A 19,567-nucleotide genomic window follows, 5' to 3' on the forward strand; every position below is an offset into this window, starting at 1 on the left:
ATCAAGCGTCCATGGGATGATGCTTCATGAGACATGACAACTAGGCCTCCTTATCATAATTAGCTTCTTGCTGTACATTCAGTTATTTGAGCACCACTCACTTTATAATAGCTGGAGGAAACTCTCCATGCTAGCCCCTTGGTTTCTTGGTATATCTTCTTAACAGTTGGAACTGTGCGATCTTTCTGGACTGAACATTTGCAGAGGAGACAGTTTCTACTTCAATCTACAAGCAGAATTCACCAGAGCAACACTGTCCTTGAGTTCCAGGGAAACAAAATACATGTTTATCTGTATCCTACAAATGTATTTGCCTATATTAAACAATGGAAATAGAGACTATTTCTAATGACTTAAGTGGGCTTATAAAGAATTTAGACCTCTAACATCCTGTTTCCCCCAACATCACATACTAGTACAAAATAGGAATGTCCAGTTTAATAGGAAAAACAATCAAATCAGGCTTCAAAATACAGACAAATGAAGCATTATTCAGACTGTACCTCATTTGGAATAACTTCATATCCCGTGTAGATCTACTTGAAGGGAATAAGTGCTGTGCAACTCCCATGCAGAAACAATAAGTCAATGCACATTCCTTTTCAAAGCATGGCTCCTTATTGAAGAACTGAGTGTCCAGTGTCCTTCCTATGACTGCTTCTACCCATCTTTGCAGAAACACTTTTGCTGGTTTTTCCTGAGGAACAAGGAACAATGGACACAATACAGAAGTGCAAGGGCTGGGGTATCGTTGGCTCAGAAATTGAAAACATAAATCTTTTTGCTATTCCTAGGAACTTGTTTTAAAATAGTCTGTTATCTACACAGAATGTAGTTGAATTTGGAAAAATCTCAGGTTACTTCTGAACAGAAAGTTTCTGTAATGACCATGATCACCCTCATGGGACTTCATTTTACTTTGTTAGAACAATGTCAGCAGAAATAAGATACTCTGTGTGTGAACTGAAAAATAGGACCTCCTCAATAAAATAGAAACAAAAAAAGGAATAAAGGTATTACCACCAATTTATTGTGCTCAAATATGGTACATATTATAAAAAAACAAAACATTCAATTTTCCTTGCAGAAAGTTGCTAACTATCATGTATAGCAACGAAGGTTTTGTATGTAAATTTGCATGTGTACAGATATGCTTTGTCACTGAATGTTAATAATCTGTGTGGCATTTTATGAAATAGAGAAATTAGTTTTGTGAGAACCTTTATTGAATCTGTTCCACACTACTTATTGATAGTTAGCCTTGGATTTGGATGTGTGGAGCTGCTCCTAAGGTGGTTGGCGAGTTCTCTGCTGCCACCTCGACCTCCTCAAAGTCTTAGGTACCCTGTGTGCCACTGCAATCACCATCTTCTGATTTCTCTTCCATTCTAAGAAAATTCCTGAATTGCAGACATACCCAGTATGAAGAATAGGTTCCCAAAGCCAGCCAAAGCATTAGGGACAGCCCCTGCTCCCACTGGTACCTAAGTAGATCAAGCTACACAAATGTCACATATATGTAGAGGGCCTACATCAGTCCCATACAGGCTCCCTGGTTGTCAGTCAAACTCTGTGAGCTCCTATGAGCCCAGGTTAGTTGTTTCTGTTGGTTTTCTTGTAGCGTCCTTAACCACTCTGGCTCCTACAATCCTTCCTCTCCCTTCTCTGCAGGATTCCCCAAGGTTGGCCTAATGTTTGGTGGTGGGTCTTTGCATCTGTTTCCATCAATTGCTGGATGAAGGCTCTCTGATGACAATTGGGGTGGTCACCAATCTATGAGTACAGCAGAATATCTTTAGGCATCATTACATTGATATTTTTTTTCCCAATCACATTTGGTCCTATCCTAGGTTTCTGGGTCATCCAGCCTCTGGGTCCTAGCACCCCAGGCAGTGTCAGAGGTGGACTCACTCTCATTGCATGGGCTTCAGGCTGGACCATTGGGTGGCCACTCCCATAATCTCCCCCAGCGCATCCCATAGGTCAGACAGTCTGTAGGTCAAAAGTTGTGTGGCTGGTTGGTGTCCAGGTCCCTCCACTTGAAGTCTTGCCTGGTCACAGGAGATGACCAGTTTAGGCTACATATCCCCTGTTGCTAGGAGTCTTAGCTGGAGTCATCCTTGTAGATTATTGGGAGCTTTCCATGTACCAGGTTTCTATTTGACCCCAAAATGTCTCCCCCATTCCAGTCATCTCTTTCAGTACTCTCCCCCTCCATCCACCTCCAAACCAATCCCCCAAGTTCCCATTCCCACCCTTCTCCAATCCACCCACAAGCTTCCCGGGGAGATCCTTGTGTCCCTACTTGTGGTCCCCTTGTTACCTAGCCTCTCTGGGACTGGGGATTGTAGCCTGGTTATCCTTTACTTTACAGCTAATATTCACTTATAAGTGAGAACATAGCATGTTTGTCTTTCTGGGTCTGGGTTACCTTACTCAGGATGATTTTTTTTTTTCTAGTTCCACCCATTTGCCTTCAATTTTCATTATGCCACTGTTTTTAACATCAGAGTAGTACTCCATTGTGTAAATGTACCATATTTTCTTTTTCCATTCTTCAGTTGAGGGGCATCTAGGTTGTTTCCAGGTTCTGGCTATAATGAATAGTGGCTATGAACATAGTTGAGCATGTGTTATTGTGGTATGATTGAGCATCCCTTGGGTATATGCCCAAGAGTGGGATCACTGGGTCTTGAGGTAGATTGATTCCCGGTTTTCTAAGAAACTGTCATATTGATTTCCAAAGTCTCTGCACAAGTTTGCACTCCCACCAGGAGCAGAGGAGTGCTCCCTTGGTTCTGCTTCCTGTCATTTGTGTTTTGAGTCTTAGCCATTCTGACAGATGTAAGCTGGAATCTCCAATCATTTTGATTTGCAGTTCCGTTATGGCTAAAGAGGTTTGAACATTTCTTTAAGGGTTTCTTTACTATTTGAGAGTCTTCTGTTGAGAAAAATTCTTCTGTATCCCATTTTTTAATTGGATTATTTGCTTTTTTGATGTCTAGTTTCCTGAGTTCTTTATACATTATGGAAATCAGCCCTCTGTCACATATGGAGTTGTTGAAGATCTTTTCCTTTTCTGGAGGCTGGCTTGTTGTCCTATTGATAGTGTCCTTTGCCTTACAGAATCCTTTTAATTTCCTGAGGTCCCTTTTATTAACTATATATCCTAATGCCTTTGCTACCAGTGTTCTATTCAGGAACTTGTCTCCATGCCAGTGCATTGAAGGGTACTTCCCACTTTCTCTTCTATCAGGTTCAGTGTAACTGGATTTATGTTGAGATCTTTTGATCCACTTGGACTTGAGTTTGGTGCAGGTCGATGGATATGTATCTATTTGCATTCTTCTACATGCCAACATCCAGTTATGCCAGCACCATTTGTTAAAGATGCTTTCTTTTTTCTTTTGTAAAATTTTGGCTCCTTAGTAAAAAAATTAGGTATCCACAGGTGTGTGGATTTATGTCTGTGTCTTCAGTTTGGTTCCACTCTTCCATTTGTCTGTTTTTATTCTGATACCATGTGGTTTGTATTACTATAGCTCTGCAGTAGAGATTGAAATTGTAGTAGGGATGGTGATGCCTCTTGAATTTCTTTTATTATATAGGATTGTTCTAGTTGTCCTGTTTTTCATATGGGGTTATGTATTTTTCTTTCAATATCTATAAAGAATTGTGTTGGAATTTGATGAGGATTGTATGGAGTCTGTAGATTGCTTTTGGTAAGATGGCCGTTTTTATTATGTTAATCCTACCAATCCATGACAAATTCAACACCCCTTCATGATTTATCTTTTAAGTTTTAGAGAGATCGAGGATACAAGGAACATACCTAATCATATTAAAAGCAATATACAGCAAGCCAACAGTCAACATCAAATTAAGTGGAGAGAAACTCCAAACAATTCCAGTAGAATCAGAAACAAGACGAGGCTGTCCATTCTTACCACATTATTCAATACAGTACTCAGAGTTCTAGCTAGAGCAATAAAACAGCAAAAGTATATCAAGGGGAAGCAAATTGGAAAGGAAGATGTCCAAGTGTGGCTATTTGCAGATGATATGATAGTATATATATATGTGACCCCCAAAATCCCACGGGGAACTCCTACAGCTGATAAACACCTTTAGTGAAGTGGCTGGATACAAGATCAATTCATAAATTCAGTAGTCCTTCTATATACAGTTGACAAAAGGACTGAGGAAGAAATCAGGAGAACATCACCCTTCACAATAGCCATACGTAATATAAAATATTTTGTGTAACTCTAACCAAGCAAATAAAAGACATGTATGACAAGAACTGCAAATCTTTGAAGGAAGAAATTAAAGAAGATATCAGAAGATAGAAAGATCTCCCATGCCCATGCATTGGTAGCATTAAACTTATTTTAAATTCTGAAAGTTTATTCAATTTTTACCCCTAGTCTAAATATATGATGTATTTTTCTCCATATCCTAAAGAAGACAGGCACTTGGGGTGATGAAACAGCTCAGCAGGTAAAGGCACTTGCTGTCAAAACTTATGTCCTGAGTTCAAACAGCAAGACTCACATTGAGAAAGGAGAATAGACGCAGAAAACTAGTCTTTGATCTACACATGTGTGATGTAGGATGCACCTGCCCCCCATAAATAAAATAAAAGCTTTAAAAAGGTAAAATATAAGAAATTGAAAAGCTTAAACAATTGAGAGAAATAGGTACTCGAACATTCACCCTGTCTAGAATGGTCCTCCTTTCGACTCCCTGTGGTCTTGTTTATCACTAGCCCATCAAGCCCAGTGCATGGCTGTATCAAAAGAGACTGGGCTTTTTTGGAATGTGTTGTTCCTCCATTCAAATGTCCAGCTACTTCTTAGCTCAGTCCACAGGGGTCCAATTTTACTTCTACTCAAACCTTTCTCTACTTGTCTTGATGACTTGCATCTCTTTCACATTGCTCTCATTTCAAAGGATCTGCATAATAATGTATCTGCTCTTCCTTTTCATCTTCTCTTCACTGCTTAATGTGTTTGATTGTTAAACACAGAGTGATTTCAGACTTGATTCTGGACAGGAAAATTACTAAGACACTGAAAAGATCGCTTTACACGAATTCTTCACATTTCTGGCAATTAATGAAATATGTTAATGATGCTCCTCATACTCAGCTCCTATACGTTCCCTAAATCGTCCAGTCCTCTCCATAAAATCTTCTTTAGCCAATTATTATGTCACATAATTAGGCTGTGGGCGTTTACCAGTTCAATCTCCTCCTCATGCATTATGCTGTATCTAACAGTATGTTATTTTCAGCAAATTAGACACAGAATCCCTTCTTGGCATCCCATAACCTTCAGTGATATCTAGGGCAATCCTTTGATCCTGGACTCTGCTCTAAGGTGCGCTAGTCAGTGGTGCTTACAGAAGGGAGGCCCGCAGGAGCCTTCTACATGCACCATCCCCTGTATCAGCGTGCCATAATCTGTCCTGACGCATACCTCTTCACTTCTGCTCTTTCCTATATCCTTTATGCTGTGTGATTCATAAAAGGCACGTCAACACCATGGCTCTACCTGATTTCTATTTCTGAAGAATTTCTCACAGTCATCCCTTATACTACTACTATCTCTCTTCGCTTCTATATTTTCCTATCTTTCTCTTGTTTATCATCTCTAAATCTCTCTAAATCGCACCTCTGGCTCCAGAAGTCCTCCTCCTAATGTAAATCTTCCACTTTATCTCTTATTTCTATAGTGCTCCTCCATCACGGTTTTAATCATAATCATCATAATCATTCGGTTGCGTCATATCAATTCATTCTTTACTCCAAATCAAACTTATACAACACGACCCATCACAACTTGCTGGTAGTTGACGGAATGTTTATTTCTATCGCTCACAGAGTTTACAGTCATCATTCGATGAAGATTACATTAATGATCATCTCCACTTGCGAGTGGGTGTGATGTTTGTTCCTAGTCTCCTGATGCTCCTACGGGGCTATCACATGCTTGCTCGCCCTGCCAGCGACAGAGCTATTAGTCGACAACTAGTCAATAAGTTCTCATAGTCTATTATCATGGTAGCTTTGTCGTTCGCTCCCCTACTCTCGAAGTCCATATAAGTTAAATTATACTTTGATTTATCGCTCCGCGCTTGTCCAGCGTTTTTCTCTGTGAGCTTTTGTATTTATGTGAGCTCGTGATTTACTTATTTTAATTATTCAGTGCTCTGTTAGTATTTGATCGAACTTATCACGTTCTCGATCTCATTACTTAAAATTCTTCAGTTATAGGTACCAGCCTGTTAGCTACTCTCGTTTTCTGTCTTAGTGGTCTGGTGGAGGTTTCATAAGGTGATATTTCACATTGTCCACTCCTGATTCATATGTTTGCTGATGAGAGTTCTCACTGCGTGCAAATGGTCCTTCACGATATTAAAACGAATATTATTCATCAATTAGTCTCCCCTCAGTGACTCCAATTAGGTAACGACTCTTTGGTATAGCCCTTTCACCTGTTTGAACTCGCCTTAATCACCTCTGCTAATTTCCTGTATCCTCGCTTAGAGACATCACTGGGACACCTCTGTGAAATAAGCCACTCACCTTGTACCGTGTGGTACATGGTGACTGTCTTTTTCTTAGAATCCTGGGTAACAAGGTCTCATGGTACTAAAAGGCCATCAGCACCTTTTAAGAGTAACGGTAAAGCCTTTAACACAGGATGAAGAAATTGTATTTTTGAGCTTTCAGATCAGAATGCCCTGTGACGCGACGAGAGGATCAAGAATGTCGTGTACGAGGCAAAAGGCTAACTCTACGGGGAGTCTTTGTCTTTTCTCGCTGATACGATAGGAATTGGATAAAGAGAGAAGTTGCTCAACGCACTGTACTACTATCTGTGTCCTCTACCCAAGACGATTGAGGATGATTTTGGTTAGTCCTTTGCTAAGTCTACAATATTGATAGAATATCTCGGTTGTGAAGAATTTATTTAGGCAGGCGGGCTTCGCTCTTTCCTGCAGGTATGCTATGGTAATAATTTCGCGGCATGTGGCCTCCAGAAGGGAGGAGACCCAGGGTTCATAATCTCTAGATGCACTGCTATACTGTGATTCTCCAAATTGTAGCGCTCGCTGCTGGCCTCCGCTCGAAAATGCTGAGTGAAATAAGTGTTAGCGGAGAACATCTTGCAGGCGACGTGCCTAGTTTAGCAAGGGCGTGTGGATTAAGCTTAGCCCTAGGTGCATAGAGTAAGAGATTTGGACTTATGTCATTACTATCCGTTTTAATGGATCTCTTCAATCCTATGATAGAAGTTTTCTTAGAGATCTCCTAGATTACCCGCACTATTTCGTACTTAGAATTGAGAGACATTTCATGCCAGTGATCTGAAGATGTGGGAATATATGGGTTATATTGTAATTCTCATAAAGAACAAATAATGGTTTTACAGAGTATACTCTTAAGGGTAATATGAGCAGCTAATCTCACGATACCCCTAGTTGGGGATAACTGAAAAAAGTGTTTTAGCTACCATTTTCTTTGCCTAGATATATTTCGCCATTTTTAACTGTCAATGCAATGGCTTAATCAGGGTTTTAAAATCAGATAGGTTGTTGTGTTTAAACCTAGAATTCTCATGAAGAGTAGCCACAAGTAGCAAAGGCCACTATCTCTCTCTCAGATCTCATCATTGATTTTCTATAGCACTCTGAGAATGTGCCTGTCTAATATAACACTACACATGTGCCATACTAATAATGTATGACTGTCAAAAGAAGAATTCTCCCTAAAGAAGATCTATTTAATAGTTAGCTCATCAAGAGAGATTGTTAATGTAAACTGAATGAAGCAGAAGAAAATAAATTAGTGAATGAAATATAGATATGATAGGTGATAAACACTTGATGTTATACTCTCGTGGAATATTTTGTGTATTATATATAGGCCTCTTTTTTTTCACAACTCTAAGACATAGTAGGGATCCATTCTCTCTTCTTAGCGTTAGAGATTTATATTCCTTTCATATACATTTGTCTCCTTCTGAGTAAATGATGATGCTTGTTTGTTGTTGTTTTGTCGCATGTGCAGGAAATGACAGAGATCAGAGCTGTATTTAGTGTTATGTTTGTGTAATCGAATCGTGTTAGTGGGATGCTCATCTTACTTCTATCTACACACATCACCTACCTGAGTGAGAGAGAGTTACGAGAGAAGATAAAAGTACAGGAAAGTACCCAGTACATGATGCCGAGTAAGATAAAGACGAAGAGATCGCATAGATCAGTATAGATCTAATGATGAGGTGAGAGAGAGTAGCACGCGAATTTGCGAGACGCGGATCCGAACAAACGATGGGGTTGTAGGAGAAGAAGAGAAAGTAAGAGATATCCAGTGAGATAGGCTGTATTGTGGTGATTGTTCTAGCGTACAAGCAGCTTGTGATTTATTGTTTATTCCAGTGTGGCTAATATGAGGTCATTCTTGACTTCGTGTGTTTGTCATGAGGATTAGTAGATGCAGGACGGCATGACAGAGTTTTCTTACTCTCACACCTCAATACACACATACGCAGATATCGTCTCTGTATGACATTATTATAAGTTGAACCTCGTAAGACATAGTTTTCTGCCTATGTAAGTCAGGCTATAATCTCCTCTCGTAGTGCATTTTCTCCTACATAATAAGAGATAGATCACTTCATAGTTCTATATATATATTGTTCTTTCATGTTGTATGTAGAGATATGCCTTTGAATGCCTATAGCTAAAAAATTTACTACTAAACAATATCTAATAACTGAAAATAATACAATACTAAACAGCATCTTTCATCCACTAACGGTATACCACTATATGTCTTTATACAACATTGACCGAACTGCACTTCATACTCTTCTTCTATTTATCACTTTTTTATCCATCTCTTTCATAATCCTAGATTTGGTCTATTATTAGATCATGGTCGTCATGAGGTTACACATATGATAACTTATGCAACATTATATTTACTTTTTTAGATATTTAAATTATACTCTTCGCTATTCTCCTGATCTTCCATAACTTTACTTTCTCCTGATCTTCAGACCCTTTACACTATGTTTCCACAATAAAAAGGAGATCTCATTAGGTGCATAATAACTATCTGAGGTGTGTATATTACTTTGTCATCTCTTACTCCATAGTATGTAATTCAATGCTGTCTCGATTTATTTTCTCAATAATTCATCTTCGTGTCTCTTCAGTACGATAACTGTACCATCATTGTTCATATATCACCGTGTAGTCCCTCTTGCAGAAGTACATAGATCTACTACTCTATCTTTACGCGATCTAATATAGCAATTATCCTACTGTTTTATAATTAGAATAAATAGTGTGTTATCTTCTTAATACTTTTTCTGTAAATCTTTTTTGCTATGCATATTACACTCTATACTTCCAGCTAGTTTGCATTAATTTAAATTTTAAGGCAAATTCGAGTGCATTCTGAACTACTTGTTAGAATTAGCTCAGCTGAGTATTTGTGTTAGTAGTCAGCGCGCGAATTATGTGCTTAAGCGTGTGTCCTTCCTTATCATACGACTTTTGGTTTTGGCATTGATGGAACGCTCAGCTAGAGCAAAAATAAGAAATTCAATTAATATTAAAAACACTAGAAACAATAAGTTCAATTGATTGCATCCACTGTGTAGTGGTCTATAGTCCATATGCTTTCCTCCCTCAGTTGATCTTCAACTACGCTCTACTCACTTCACTATAGTCTCGAGTAAGTTGAAATGATCTACATATTACCTTGATAAACATGCTAATGCTCAGTACTTGAACTGTCATCTCTATACTCGACGATATAGAGCTGATCTAAATGCTGTAATCGATGTAAGATTAGCCCTTGGCGATATTAATATCACGAGTTGGTGTGTTTTTAGTAGCATCTCAATGGGCTTAAGCTTTACTCTCGTTGTCTGTATAAATATTACGCTTTTATTTACATAATTATTAATTTCATAAACCGATCGTGTGCACCTGTAATAAACCTAAGAGACTCTTTGGTAAAAATTTTGGAACATATTCTACTTGTGGTGCAGATATCTTGTTCGAGGTCATATATTATATGTGATTTAGTAAAAGGTGTTTATAGTTGCATACACATCTATGTAACAGGTGAGATGATGCTATGTTTCTCCTATGTATGAGAATATGCTGGTTACTAAAGCGGAGTTCTTGCCTGAGCCCAATATGGATAAATTGATTAATATATTCAGACCATCTTAAATGCTTGGTGGCTCTTTTAGTGATAATCTTTTCTTTATTTCTCTCAACGTGTCCTACTGGGGACTATAGGGTCACACATCTTGACCACTTTGTTTCCGATCGTATTGGTTCTGAGCTTTTTTTGATAAAAATCTCTATTCAACCCCAAAATAATTTGAGAACAATTCTGTTGCCACACCATGGTTGGCATTATGGTGTCAGTGACTTCTGCTTGTTAGATAGTATAGTCTGTCATCCCGTGAGTCTACCACTTATTTCCTTTTTGGCGTCCAGTTTACTTTCACACACGAGTGTATGTTTTAATAGTTTTTTTAGGACAGCATGTGCATACAGAGATTGGGACTTCTTTGAAATCGTTCTTAATTTGTAACTTTGTTCTCTTTATCATTTCTTGTTGTATTTTTAAAGATTAAGGGCGTGTAGGATTTAATGAAACGTTCTCTTCTTGTTTATGTCTCACACTCAGGGTAACTTAAAAAGAAGTAAAAAATCATCATGCATGGAAATCTTTAAAATAAAAATAGATACACTGTTAATGATCAATAAATGTCAGCATATCACCACTATGCTTTGAACTAGTGTTTTGGTTTGCACACATCATGATCTAATTTCTCTTTCATTTCATTTTTTTGTATAATGTCATACATTCTGAAAGAGGAGTCATGAGTTTAAGGTGTTATATTGGAATTTCATTCAATATGCAGGCTATGGGTAAATGGAAATTATGCTCCCTAATAAGTAGCTGACATATGCATGTTTATACATACATACATATATATAAACTCCAAATAACAAGAAATAAGGCATCCAACTCTTTTCTTTTTTGGCCAGGTCCTCACAATGTCGCTCAAGTTCACCTAGAACTCATGACCCTCTGCCTTGAAGGCTGGTATTACAGGTGGATGCCACCATGACAAACTTCAGTCAACTTCCAGTTATCGATGTGTACTAGCAGTAATAGAAAAGAATCCTTGGGGCTTGGTAGTCAAACAGCATCTGAATCTTCAAGCTCCAGGTGAAGCGAGAGGTCCTATCTCAAAAGACACAACAGAGAATTTTTAGGAAAACATGGATGTCACCCTCTGGCTTCCACATCCACAACCTGGATGGCAATATACAATATGGCAGCCACTAACTACTGATAGCTACTAAAATTTAAATGAAGCAAAGTGTCCCTTTTCACTCATTGCCTGGTATCTTGTCAAAAGCTCTATGTAGTTTGTGCTGTTGTACTAAGGAGTGCTAACTGGGCCTGCTGTGGCAAGCCTATGACCTCACTCATCATTTTAGAGATAGAAAGTGCAATGTCGGGCGTTCCAGGCCAGTCTCAGTAATCCAGTGAGCTAGAGAGCCAGCCTTGGCTACATAAGACCTTTTCTCAAACAAAATGAAGTGAAACAATCAAACAAATAAAGATAGGCAAAAGAAACAAAGCAAACAAGACTCATTCATTAAATCCTGGACCTTGAGAGGCTGAGGTACCACTCAGGCTTTAACTGCTTGCTCTGCAAGCTTGGGAATCTGAGTTTGATCCCCAGCCTCCACATAAATGGTAGGCATTGGTGTCCCTGTATGCCAAGGGTGGAGAATCAGACAGGAAGGTCCTGGGGACTTGCTAGCTAGACAGTCTAGCTGAATCTGCAAAGTCCCGGTGTACTGAGTCTCTCTGTCACAGGATACACTGGGAGAAATTGAAGAAGACACCTCATGTCAGTTTTTGGTCCCCAGGTGTATAGAAACATATAAACACTTACACACACACACACACACACACACACACACACACACACACACACACAAATTTGGAGCCTTGATGTTAAATTAAATGTAGTCATTAGAAGTACATTTTTAGGCTGAATCAAGTGCCTGAGGTCCTGAGATTGATCCTCAGCAAGAGACCAAAGAAGCAAGTTAAAAAGACAAATCTTTCAACTTTTTCTAGAATGTGAATGTGTCTAGATGAGAACACAATGAAAGTCATGTTATTGCAGAATGTAGTAATAAGCATCATTTAATTTTACTAATGCTTTTCTTATAACTCTGAGAAAAATGTTCATAAGTATATACATATACATATATACTTATAAACACATATGTGTACATGATGACATTATCATTGAAAAACACCCTTAACATAAAAAAATTGTTTATTCCTGATAAAATCAGTAAACTATAATTATACTCCTTACTTTTCTTTTTGGTCCTTCTGTATTACAATAAATATGCATACAACATAGTTCTATACGAAGTATGAATATGTACAGCATGTAGATGCACTTGCTTCAGTTTTCTGGTCAAGTATTAAGTCGTAAGAGCAAGGCAAGTAAGAAATTAAAAAGTTATTTCAATCACATGATATTTAGAGCTAAATGCAACCAGTTGAGGCAAAAGAAACAGGAAATAAGCAATAGGAAGGACCTCCAGCTAGGTAAAGAGAGAAAGGTTAAAAGCTGTACTACAAAAATGTCCTCTCTGGCCAGGCGGTGGTGGCGCACGCCTTTAATCCCAGCACTCGGGAGGCAGAGCCAGGCGGATCTCTGTGAGTTCGAGGCCAGCATGGGCTACCAAGTGAGTTCCAGGAAAGGCGCAAAGCTACACAGAGAAACCCTGTCTTGAAAAACCAAAAAAAAAAAAAAAAAAAAAAAAGTCCTCTCCGAAGAAAAACTGAGACACAATGCCTGCTTTTCAGAAAGTGAAAATATGAAGGGGGATTTTTTTAATCGCCTAAGCAAGAGTGTGTTGGTGTTATAGAGGTCTTGGGAATAGGAATAAACCTGTTTGATTAATCACTTGTCTTTGATTACCCATTTCAAGTTTATTCAATTCTGAGATGGATAAAGTTAGTATCCAGGCAATGGAATGTTACTCAATGCAAAAAGAAATGATTAACTCATAAGAAGTCACGGAGGAAAGTAAACTGCATGCTATTAAGTGAAAAAGCTTCTTTGAAAAGCCTACCATACAATTCCTGCTAAGTGATACTCAGTTACTGTGCTCTGAAATATTCAAATACCAACTTATTTGTTGAGACTGAGAAATGTTTTTAACTTCGGCACAGTGGCGGTGCCTTAATTTACTGCTATTTCAGCCAGTAACTCCAACTCAGCATTGATTCCATAATCAGACTGGGTAATAGAATTCCTGTATAAGTCACTGTGTTAGTTGGGGTTTCTAGTGCTGCATTGACACACCATGACCAAAAAGTACGTTGGGAAGGAAAGGGTTTATTTGGCTTCCACTTCCATATCACTGTCCATCACTGAAGGAAACCAAGGAAGAAATTCAAACAGGGCAGGAACCTGGAGGTAGGAGCTGATGCAGAGGCCATGGAGGAGTGCTGCTTACTAGCTTGCTCCAAGTGGCTTGCTCAGACTGTTTTCCTGTAGAACCCAGGCCTAGCAGCCCAGGGATGGTACCACCCACAGTGGGCCGGTCCCTCCCCAATGGATCACTAGTTAGGAAAATGGCTTACAGCTGGATCTTATGGAGGCATTTTCTTAACTGAGATTTCCTTGTTTCAGCTAACTGGTTTTTTGTTGTTGTTGTTGTTGTTTTTGTTTTTGTTTTTTTGTGTGTGTGTATGTGTGTCCAGTTGATGTAAGAGTAGCCAGCACAGTTGCTAGTATAAACTGGAAGGGAATATCGATAGTGAGGATTTGTGCATAGTGAGGAGGGTACACAGGTGAGAAATGAGATCTTTCTTCCTTTATCATGATTTCCATTTACAAAACAAAGTCTTCACAAATATAGATTTAAAACATTAATAATATCTACTTTGATTTTTTTTTGTCAAAATGATTGTGAAAAATGTCTTGTCTTATCCAAGTAAAGTTTCTTTATTTTATCTGAGTAACTACATGAATCATTACAAAGGGTACATATTTTACCACTCAGATTTGTTTAATTAGTCTTTTGGAAACACTTGTTAGTTTTTCAATGTACAGATTGCATATATGCCCATATTTTTGCACCTTAAAAATTTTAAATATAATGATGACAGTTAAATGCACAATGAAGCCTTTATTTAGAAAATGTTATCAGCACAAAGAGAAATATTTACTAACCTTCAAATAAGCACAATAATAATATTTTCTTTCAAAAAGTGATGTTAAAAATCTGTAGAGACAAGAAGTGGAGGAGTAGTTGTCTGTCACTGAGTAGAGGGAGGCAGTGTAGCTGCCGATGAATGCGGATATTTTGAACAACAATAAAAATTTAACGTTGATGGTCACGATGGTTGCCCAATTCTGTGAACGGGCTAAAGCCATTGAGTTACATATTTTATTTTATCTTTTGTTGAGCTACATATTTTAAATAAGGGAATTGCATGGGACATTAATTTCATATTTGTCATAAAGCTGATATTTATTTACAAAGTGATGTGAAATGAAGTGTGTATGTGTATAGATTTTCTCACAATATACTCTGTACCCTGGAAAGACAAAAAGGAGATGATGTGGTCTCCATTGTCTCCAGTTTACCTTGAATGCAGTATTATGAAAATGAGTAGTCAGACACCTTAACCTTTAAAAATATACAGCTGAACTATCTTCCACATAAATGAGACCGTGTTCCTTCCTTTTTTTCCTTGTTCTATTTGGAAAATTTGTATGAGGGAGTTATAAATTGAGCTGATTAAGTCATCAGGACCCTGGGCTGGGCATTTGGGAAGGAGAGTTAGCTCCCCAGCTGGATGACTCATGTTGTAGTTTATCACCATAATTCACTGCTATGTTTGGGGAATCTTCAAAGGTCAGTACCACAATGTCTTCTATTGTAAGTCAGACACCCTGACTCCAGCAGCTGGATGAACTTTAGTTGGTCAGTTGTAATTATTTGGGGAATTGTGAAGTCCTTTTAAAGCTCAGTATTACAGTTGAAGTTATGCTCCCTTTCAAGTAAAAAGAAATATCAGTTTGTATTGGATGTGCAGTGATCTGTGCATTATAAGGAAAAATTAATTTAAAATGTATAACTCCCTGAGAACTGTGAATGAGAGTGGAGTTGGCAGATAATGAAGAACCGTTTCACAAAGTAAGAACACAGGGAGGAGGTGAAAAGTGTCCCACAGACGGGGCCCTGATAGGCACATGTGCAGGTGATTCAGTCGGAGGTTCTCTGATGAAATTTTAAGGGTGAAGTGAGACGTAATAATCATGATAAGTTATAATAGAAAATATTTATGTTTATGAAAGCCACAAATTATGCTTGTGTGTGTCTATATTAAGGTGTCAATTATTTTCCTTATTTTCACAGTGTCCTGAATGGAAAAATACTACATAGGTTGGCAGGGTTGAATGAGGAAGACAGATGTGTATGACTGGCAGTGAAACTCTGGGGCAGCCATAATCATAAACCTGTTTCTCCTCTGTGAGGATAATATAGTTGATCTCACAAGGTTAATTTAAGTGTTAAGTGAGATGATGCGTGAAAGCCCCTGTTAGTGATTCCTGTCTGATACTAGAAACACTCTAAATGAGGCTTATTATTAGGGGCAATATCAGCAATGATAAAAGCCAAAGACAGTTTTGTAAAGCATTTGATATTTGAGACCATTGAGACACCCAGATGATATAACAAGAAGAACAGAAAGAGTTAGAGTTGCAAACAGTTCTGTCAGGAGGCTTTGTGCCAAGGAAGGACAGCTGGTCAAACTACATTTGGTTCAAAATATTCTTCCCCATAATTGTTGACAGATTAGGATTCCGTGATATACTCAGTCCCCCAGTAACCGTGGTCAAATGCTTCATGGCAATGTATATCTCGGTTATAATTGAGATTTACATCAGGCCTTTTTGGGTTCTCTTGATGTGGTTTCAAAGGCTTCTCTGTGAGATGAATTTTCTCTGTGAAGAAGCTCCTGTTACATCACCATCAGCAGCTGTAAACAAGTATTTAATTCCTCCACCATTGTCTTAGAACAGGACAACTTATGAGATTTTTGGAAACAGGGACCACGGAGATGAAGGCCCAGGCACTTCACCTTGTTGCTGAGCCTTATGATCTGAGTTCCATACATGATGAAAAGAGAAGAGCAACATCCACAAGTGGTCCTGTGATCTCCACATGAGTGCCATAATGTGTGTGCGTGTGTGTGTGTGTGTGTGTGTGTGTGTGTGTGTTCATAATATTTAGTGCTATTTCCTTTAGAAATATTTTAGAGCACAGTGAATATTTTAAATATATGAATATAAATATATTTTCCAGGTCTGAGAATGAATAAGGGTGCCATCACCCCTCCGCGTTCTTCTCCAGCAAACACATGCTCCCCAGAAGTGATCCACCTCAAGGACATTGTCTGCTATCTGTCTCTTCTGGAAAGAGGAAGACCCGAGGATAAACTTGAGTGTATGTTTCGGGAATTGTGTTTACTCACCAAGCTGGGGGTGGGAGTAAGGACTGTGTGTTGATGTAATTATAATTGCCTAAATTGTCAAAGAAATGCCTTTTTTTCAGAGTCAGTCAAAAAGTTACTATGAAATTTAACTGAAAATGCATCTTAATTGGAATTCTGAAACATATTTTGTTAAGAAATGTTGAAATTTGGTTATTATTACGTGAAAATCTATCCATTTTCTGATAATTTATCAAATTACATTTGTTTCCATTGGCTTTTTAAACATGTCTATCCATCATATGGATTCTAAATGTTTTCTCCTTGGCTCTTTTGAGATAACAATAAGTAACTGGATACTTTGAACTATTAGATAGAGAAAATGCTCTAACAAATACCAAATGCCCAATTCCTGCATCACACACACATGCAAGAGCATCAAACACACACACACACACACACACACACACACACACACATACACACACACACACACCTTATACTCTTCTCCATGGCAACCTCCCTTCCGCATCAGGTTAACACTCTCTTTGGCAGAGAACAATTTCTCAAATGCCTCATTTACAGGACTTGGTTCTGTGTGTTATAAATAATTAAATAGTATTTTTGTTTCTTTTACAATATGACAGGTAGGGACTTTGTTCTAAGTACCTAGTTAACACTCTTATTAAACTGCAGTGACTGAGCTCTCTCTGGTGGTAACATGTACACACTACAACGAAAGAGCACACTCTTTAAACACTGACTCAACTGATCACTGATAATCTGATCTCCCTGTAAAGCTCATTATAACTAAAGCCGTTGCTGTATACTCGGTGGCTAGATTAACTGGATTATAGTAGAAATCATTAAAATAAATTAAAATTTTACTACTGAAATAACAGTGAAGGTCATAAAACCAAACTTCAGTATTTCTTAATAAAATTTAAAATATTGTAGTGTATTAATATTATAATTACAAAGCAGTTTAGTTAAATTTAATAAAACTTAAAAATTTAATAATTTTTTTTATTTTTCTCACAAGTAAAGCACTTACTATGCTTATTTAGGAGTCACACCAGCTTAGGTTATGAATAAATCATATGGCTATTATTCTTTAAATATGTATTTATTATTCATAAACATTGAATACTTGCATTTCAAGATTTATTTTGTATTCCTAAGAACGTGGAGAAATTTTTCATTCCAAAGTAAACAGTGAGTTTCTTTTGAAGTGATGGCCAAAAAGAAAGTTTGCTCAGGTGTCTTCATGGCCATGTTTGGGTTGATGATGAAGATAAATATTTTTTTCCAGATCTGAGAATTAATGAAGGCACCATCCATCTCCCCCCAAAAAGAACTTTGGCACTGCACTTTAATTATTTCTATGCCACCTAGAAGAACATTGCTTTTATTTTGGATCAGTAAGAATTGCGCTTCTTGATTCTGTTCTTAACGCCATGCATCCTTTGTCCACAATCGAACATTCACTCATTCTGAAGCACTGGATGACCCCAGTGAAACTGACCTGCTGTTGACTCCTCTTCAGTGGCATTCTTTCTTCTATGAGTTTCCCAGCTCTTTGTCAAGCTCACAGCTGGATTGGGGTCATTTTCCTCAGTTTACAATTATGCCTTCAGACTTTTCTCCAAACCATAGAAAGTTTCTGGTGTTGCTACACTTTTTATCAGATGGCTCAAAGTATACCCTTGCTTTCTGACCTCCTGATTTTATGTCCATTACTATGAATATACATCAACATATTCAGGAATTCTGTGTTTTTACTTTTTCTTTTTAAATGTCCGATATTTTCCCACATCAATGAATCAAATCTACCCTTCATCTACTTCCTTAGCAATTTGTGGGTTTTAACCTGTCTGCGGTTGCACATTTACAAATTCTTAACATTCTTCTACAGTTTCAGTTCCTATAATTATTCGCAATAATATGTACATTAATAGTGGCTAATGAACTACATAGTTACTTACTAAAGACTTATGCTATATTAAACACAATATGAACTGGAACTAAAGAGAAGAAAAGGTATTTATTTTAAAGGAGCATAAGTGGATGTGAAGAACGGAAAATAGTTCCTCGTGAGGGAGAGAACTGAATTTGGATCTTCCGTTGACGTAGCTCACCAAAATGGGACGTGCACACCTGGGTTTAGGTCAGATGCTCTCACACAATTACTCACCAGAGTCACTCGCAGGACCTGTCGACAGGTTACTGGGTGCCCCAGGATGTAGGACCTGACAACTGTCTGATTGAAAGGAACGTGCTGGAGACAGGGCTGCTTTTGGCCCAGTACCCCATTTAGAAGAGGAATAGATTATGCACCTTCTCCTCTGCAGTGACACCTCACCGCCACAGTTTACCTGAAAGGACTGTTTCCTGGGCAGCGGTGTTTAGGATTCTCTCCTGTTGGCATTAGGTAGAGTGCCTACATTGTTACCAACATTCATGAAAGGAGTGTGTCCTCCACCCAAGTGATGGTTCTGACTATTTACTGCTTCCCACCTTGTCCTTCTTCCCGTCAGTTCTTTCCAGCAAGCATTTGTGCAAGAGTCAGCTTAAAGTCTGCCCCATTAAACAAAGCAAGCACTAATGCTGGGTGGGACATACATCATTTCTTCACCTGCATTTGCTTAACCCAGTTCTCATGTTTCTGTCAATGTCTGCCCTACTCACTTGGAAAGTGTGCAACATAGGTACTTGTGGTGGGGATGCAAGAAGATTCCTTCTTTCTTTCCTGGTGGCTGTCATATGTCTGGCTGGTCATATGGGCCAGCGGATCCACTGCGTTACCAACGGCCTCCATATTCACTGTTCTCCCCTAGTGTTTCTGACCCAGCCCAGTGCCACTTGAGGACCCCCTCCCTTTATGAATCCCTCGCCATTTCCCCATATTCTCTTGATCCTTAAGCCTTGTAGTAGTGAAAAGTGTATAAAAGAGAAGTCAACAGGAAAGCATTT

General features: G+C 38.3%; 1 protein-coding gene across 5 annotated transcripts in view; it reads left to right on the forward strand.

Annotated features, from left to right (window-relative positions):
• The window catches only part of Dgkb (diacylglycerol kinase beta), a 717,548-nt gene that overhangs the window by 184,488 nt on the left and 513,493 nt on the right, over positions 1 to 19,567 (forward strand). For all 5 annotated transcript variants that reach the window (XM_037210503.1, XM_037210502.1, XM_037210504.1 and 2 more), the window contains one exon: positions 16,468 to 16,608. In XM_037210503.1, coding sequence (XP_037066398.1) covers positions 16,468 to 16,608 — 141 coding nt within the window. The remainder of the gene's footprint in view (positions 1 to 16,467; positions 16,609 to 19,567) is intronic.

This window comes from Peromyscus leucopus, chromosome 14, assembly GCF_004664715.2.
Source record: "Peromyscus leucopus breed LL Stock chromosome 14, UCI_PerLeu_2.1, whole genome shotgun sequence".
NCBI classification, from domain to species: domain Eukaryota; kingdom Metazoa; phylum Chordata; class Mammalia; order Rodentia; family Cricetidae; genus Peromyscus; species Peromyscus leucopus.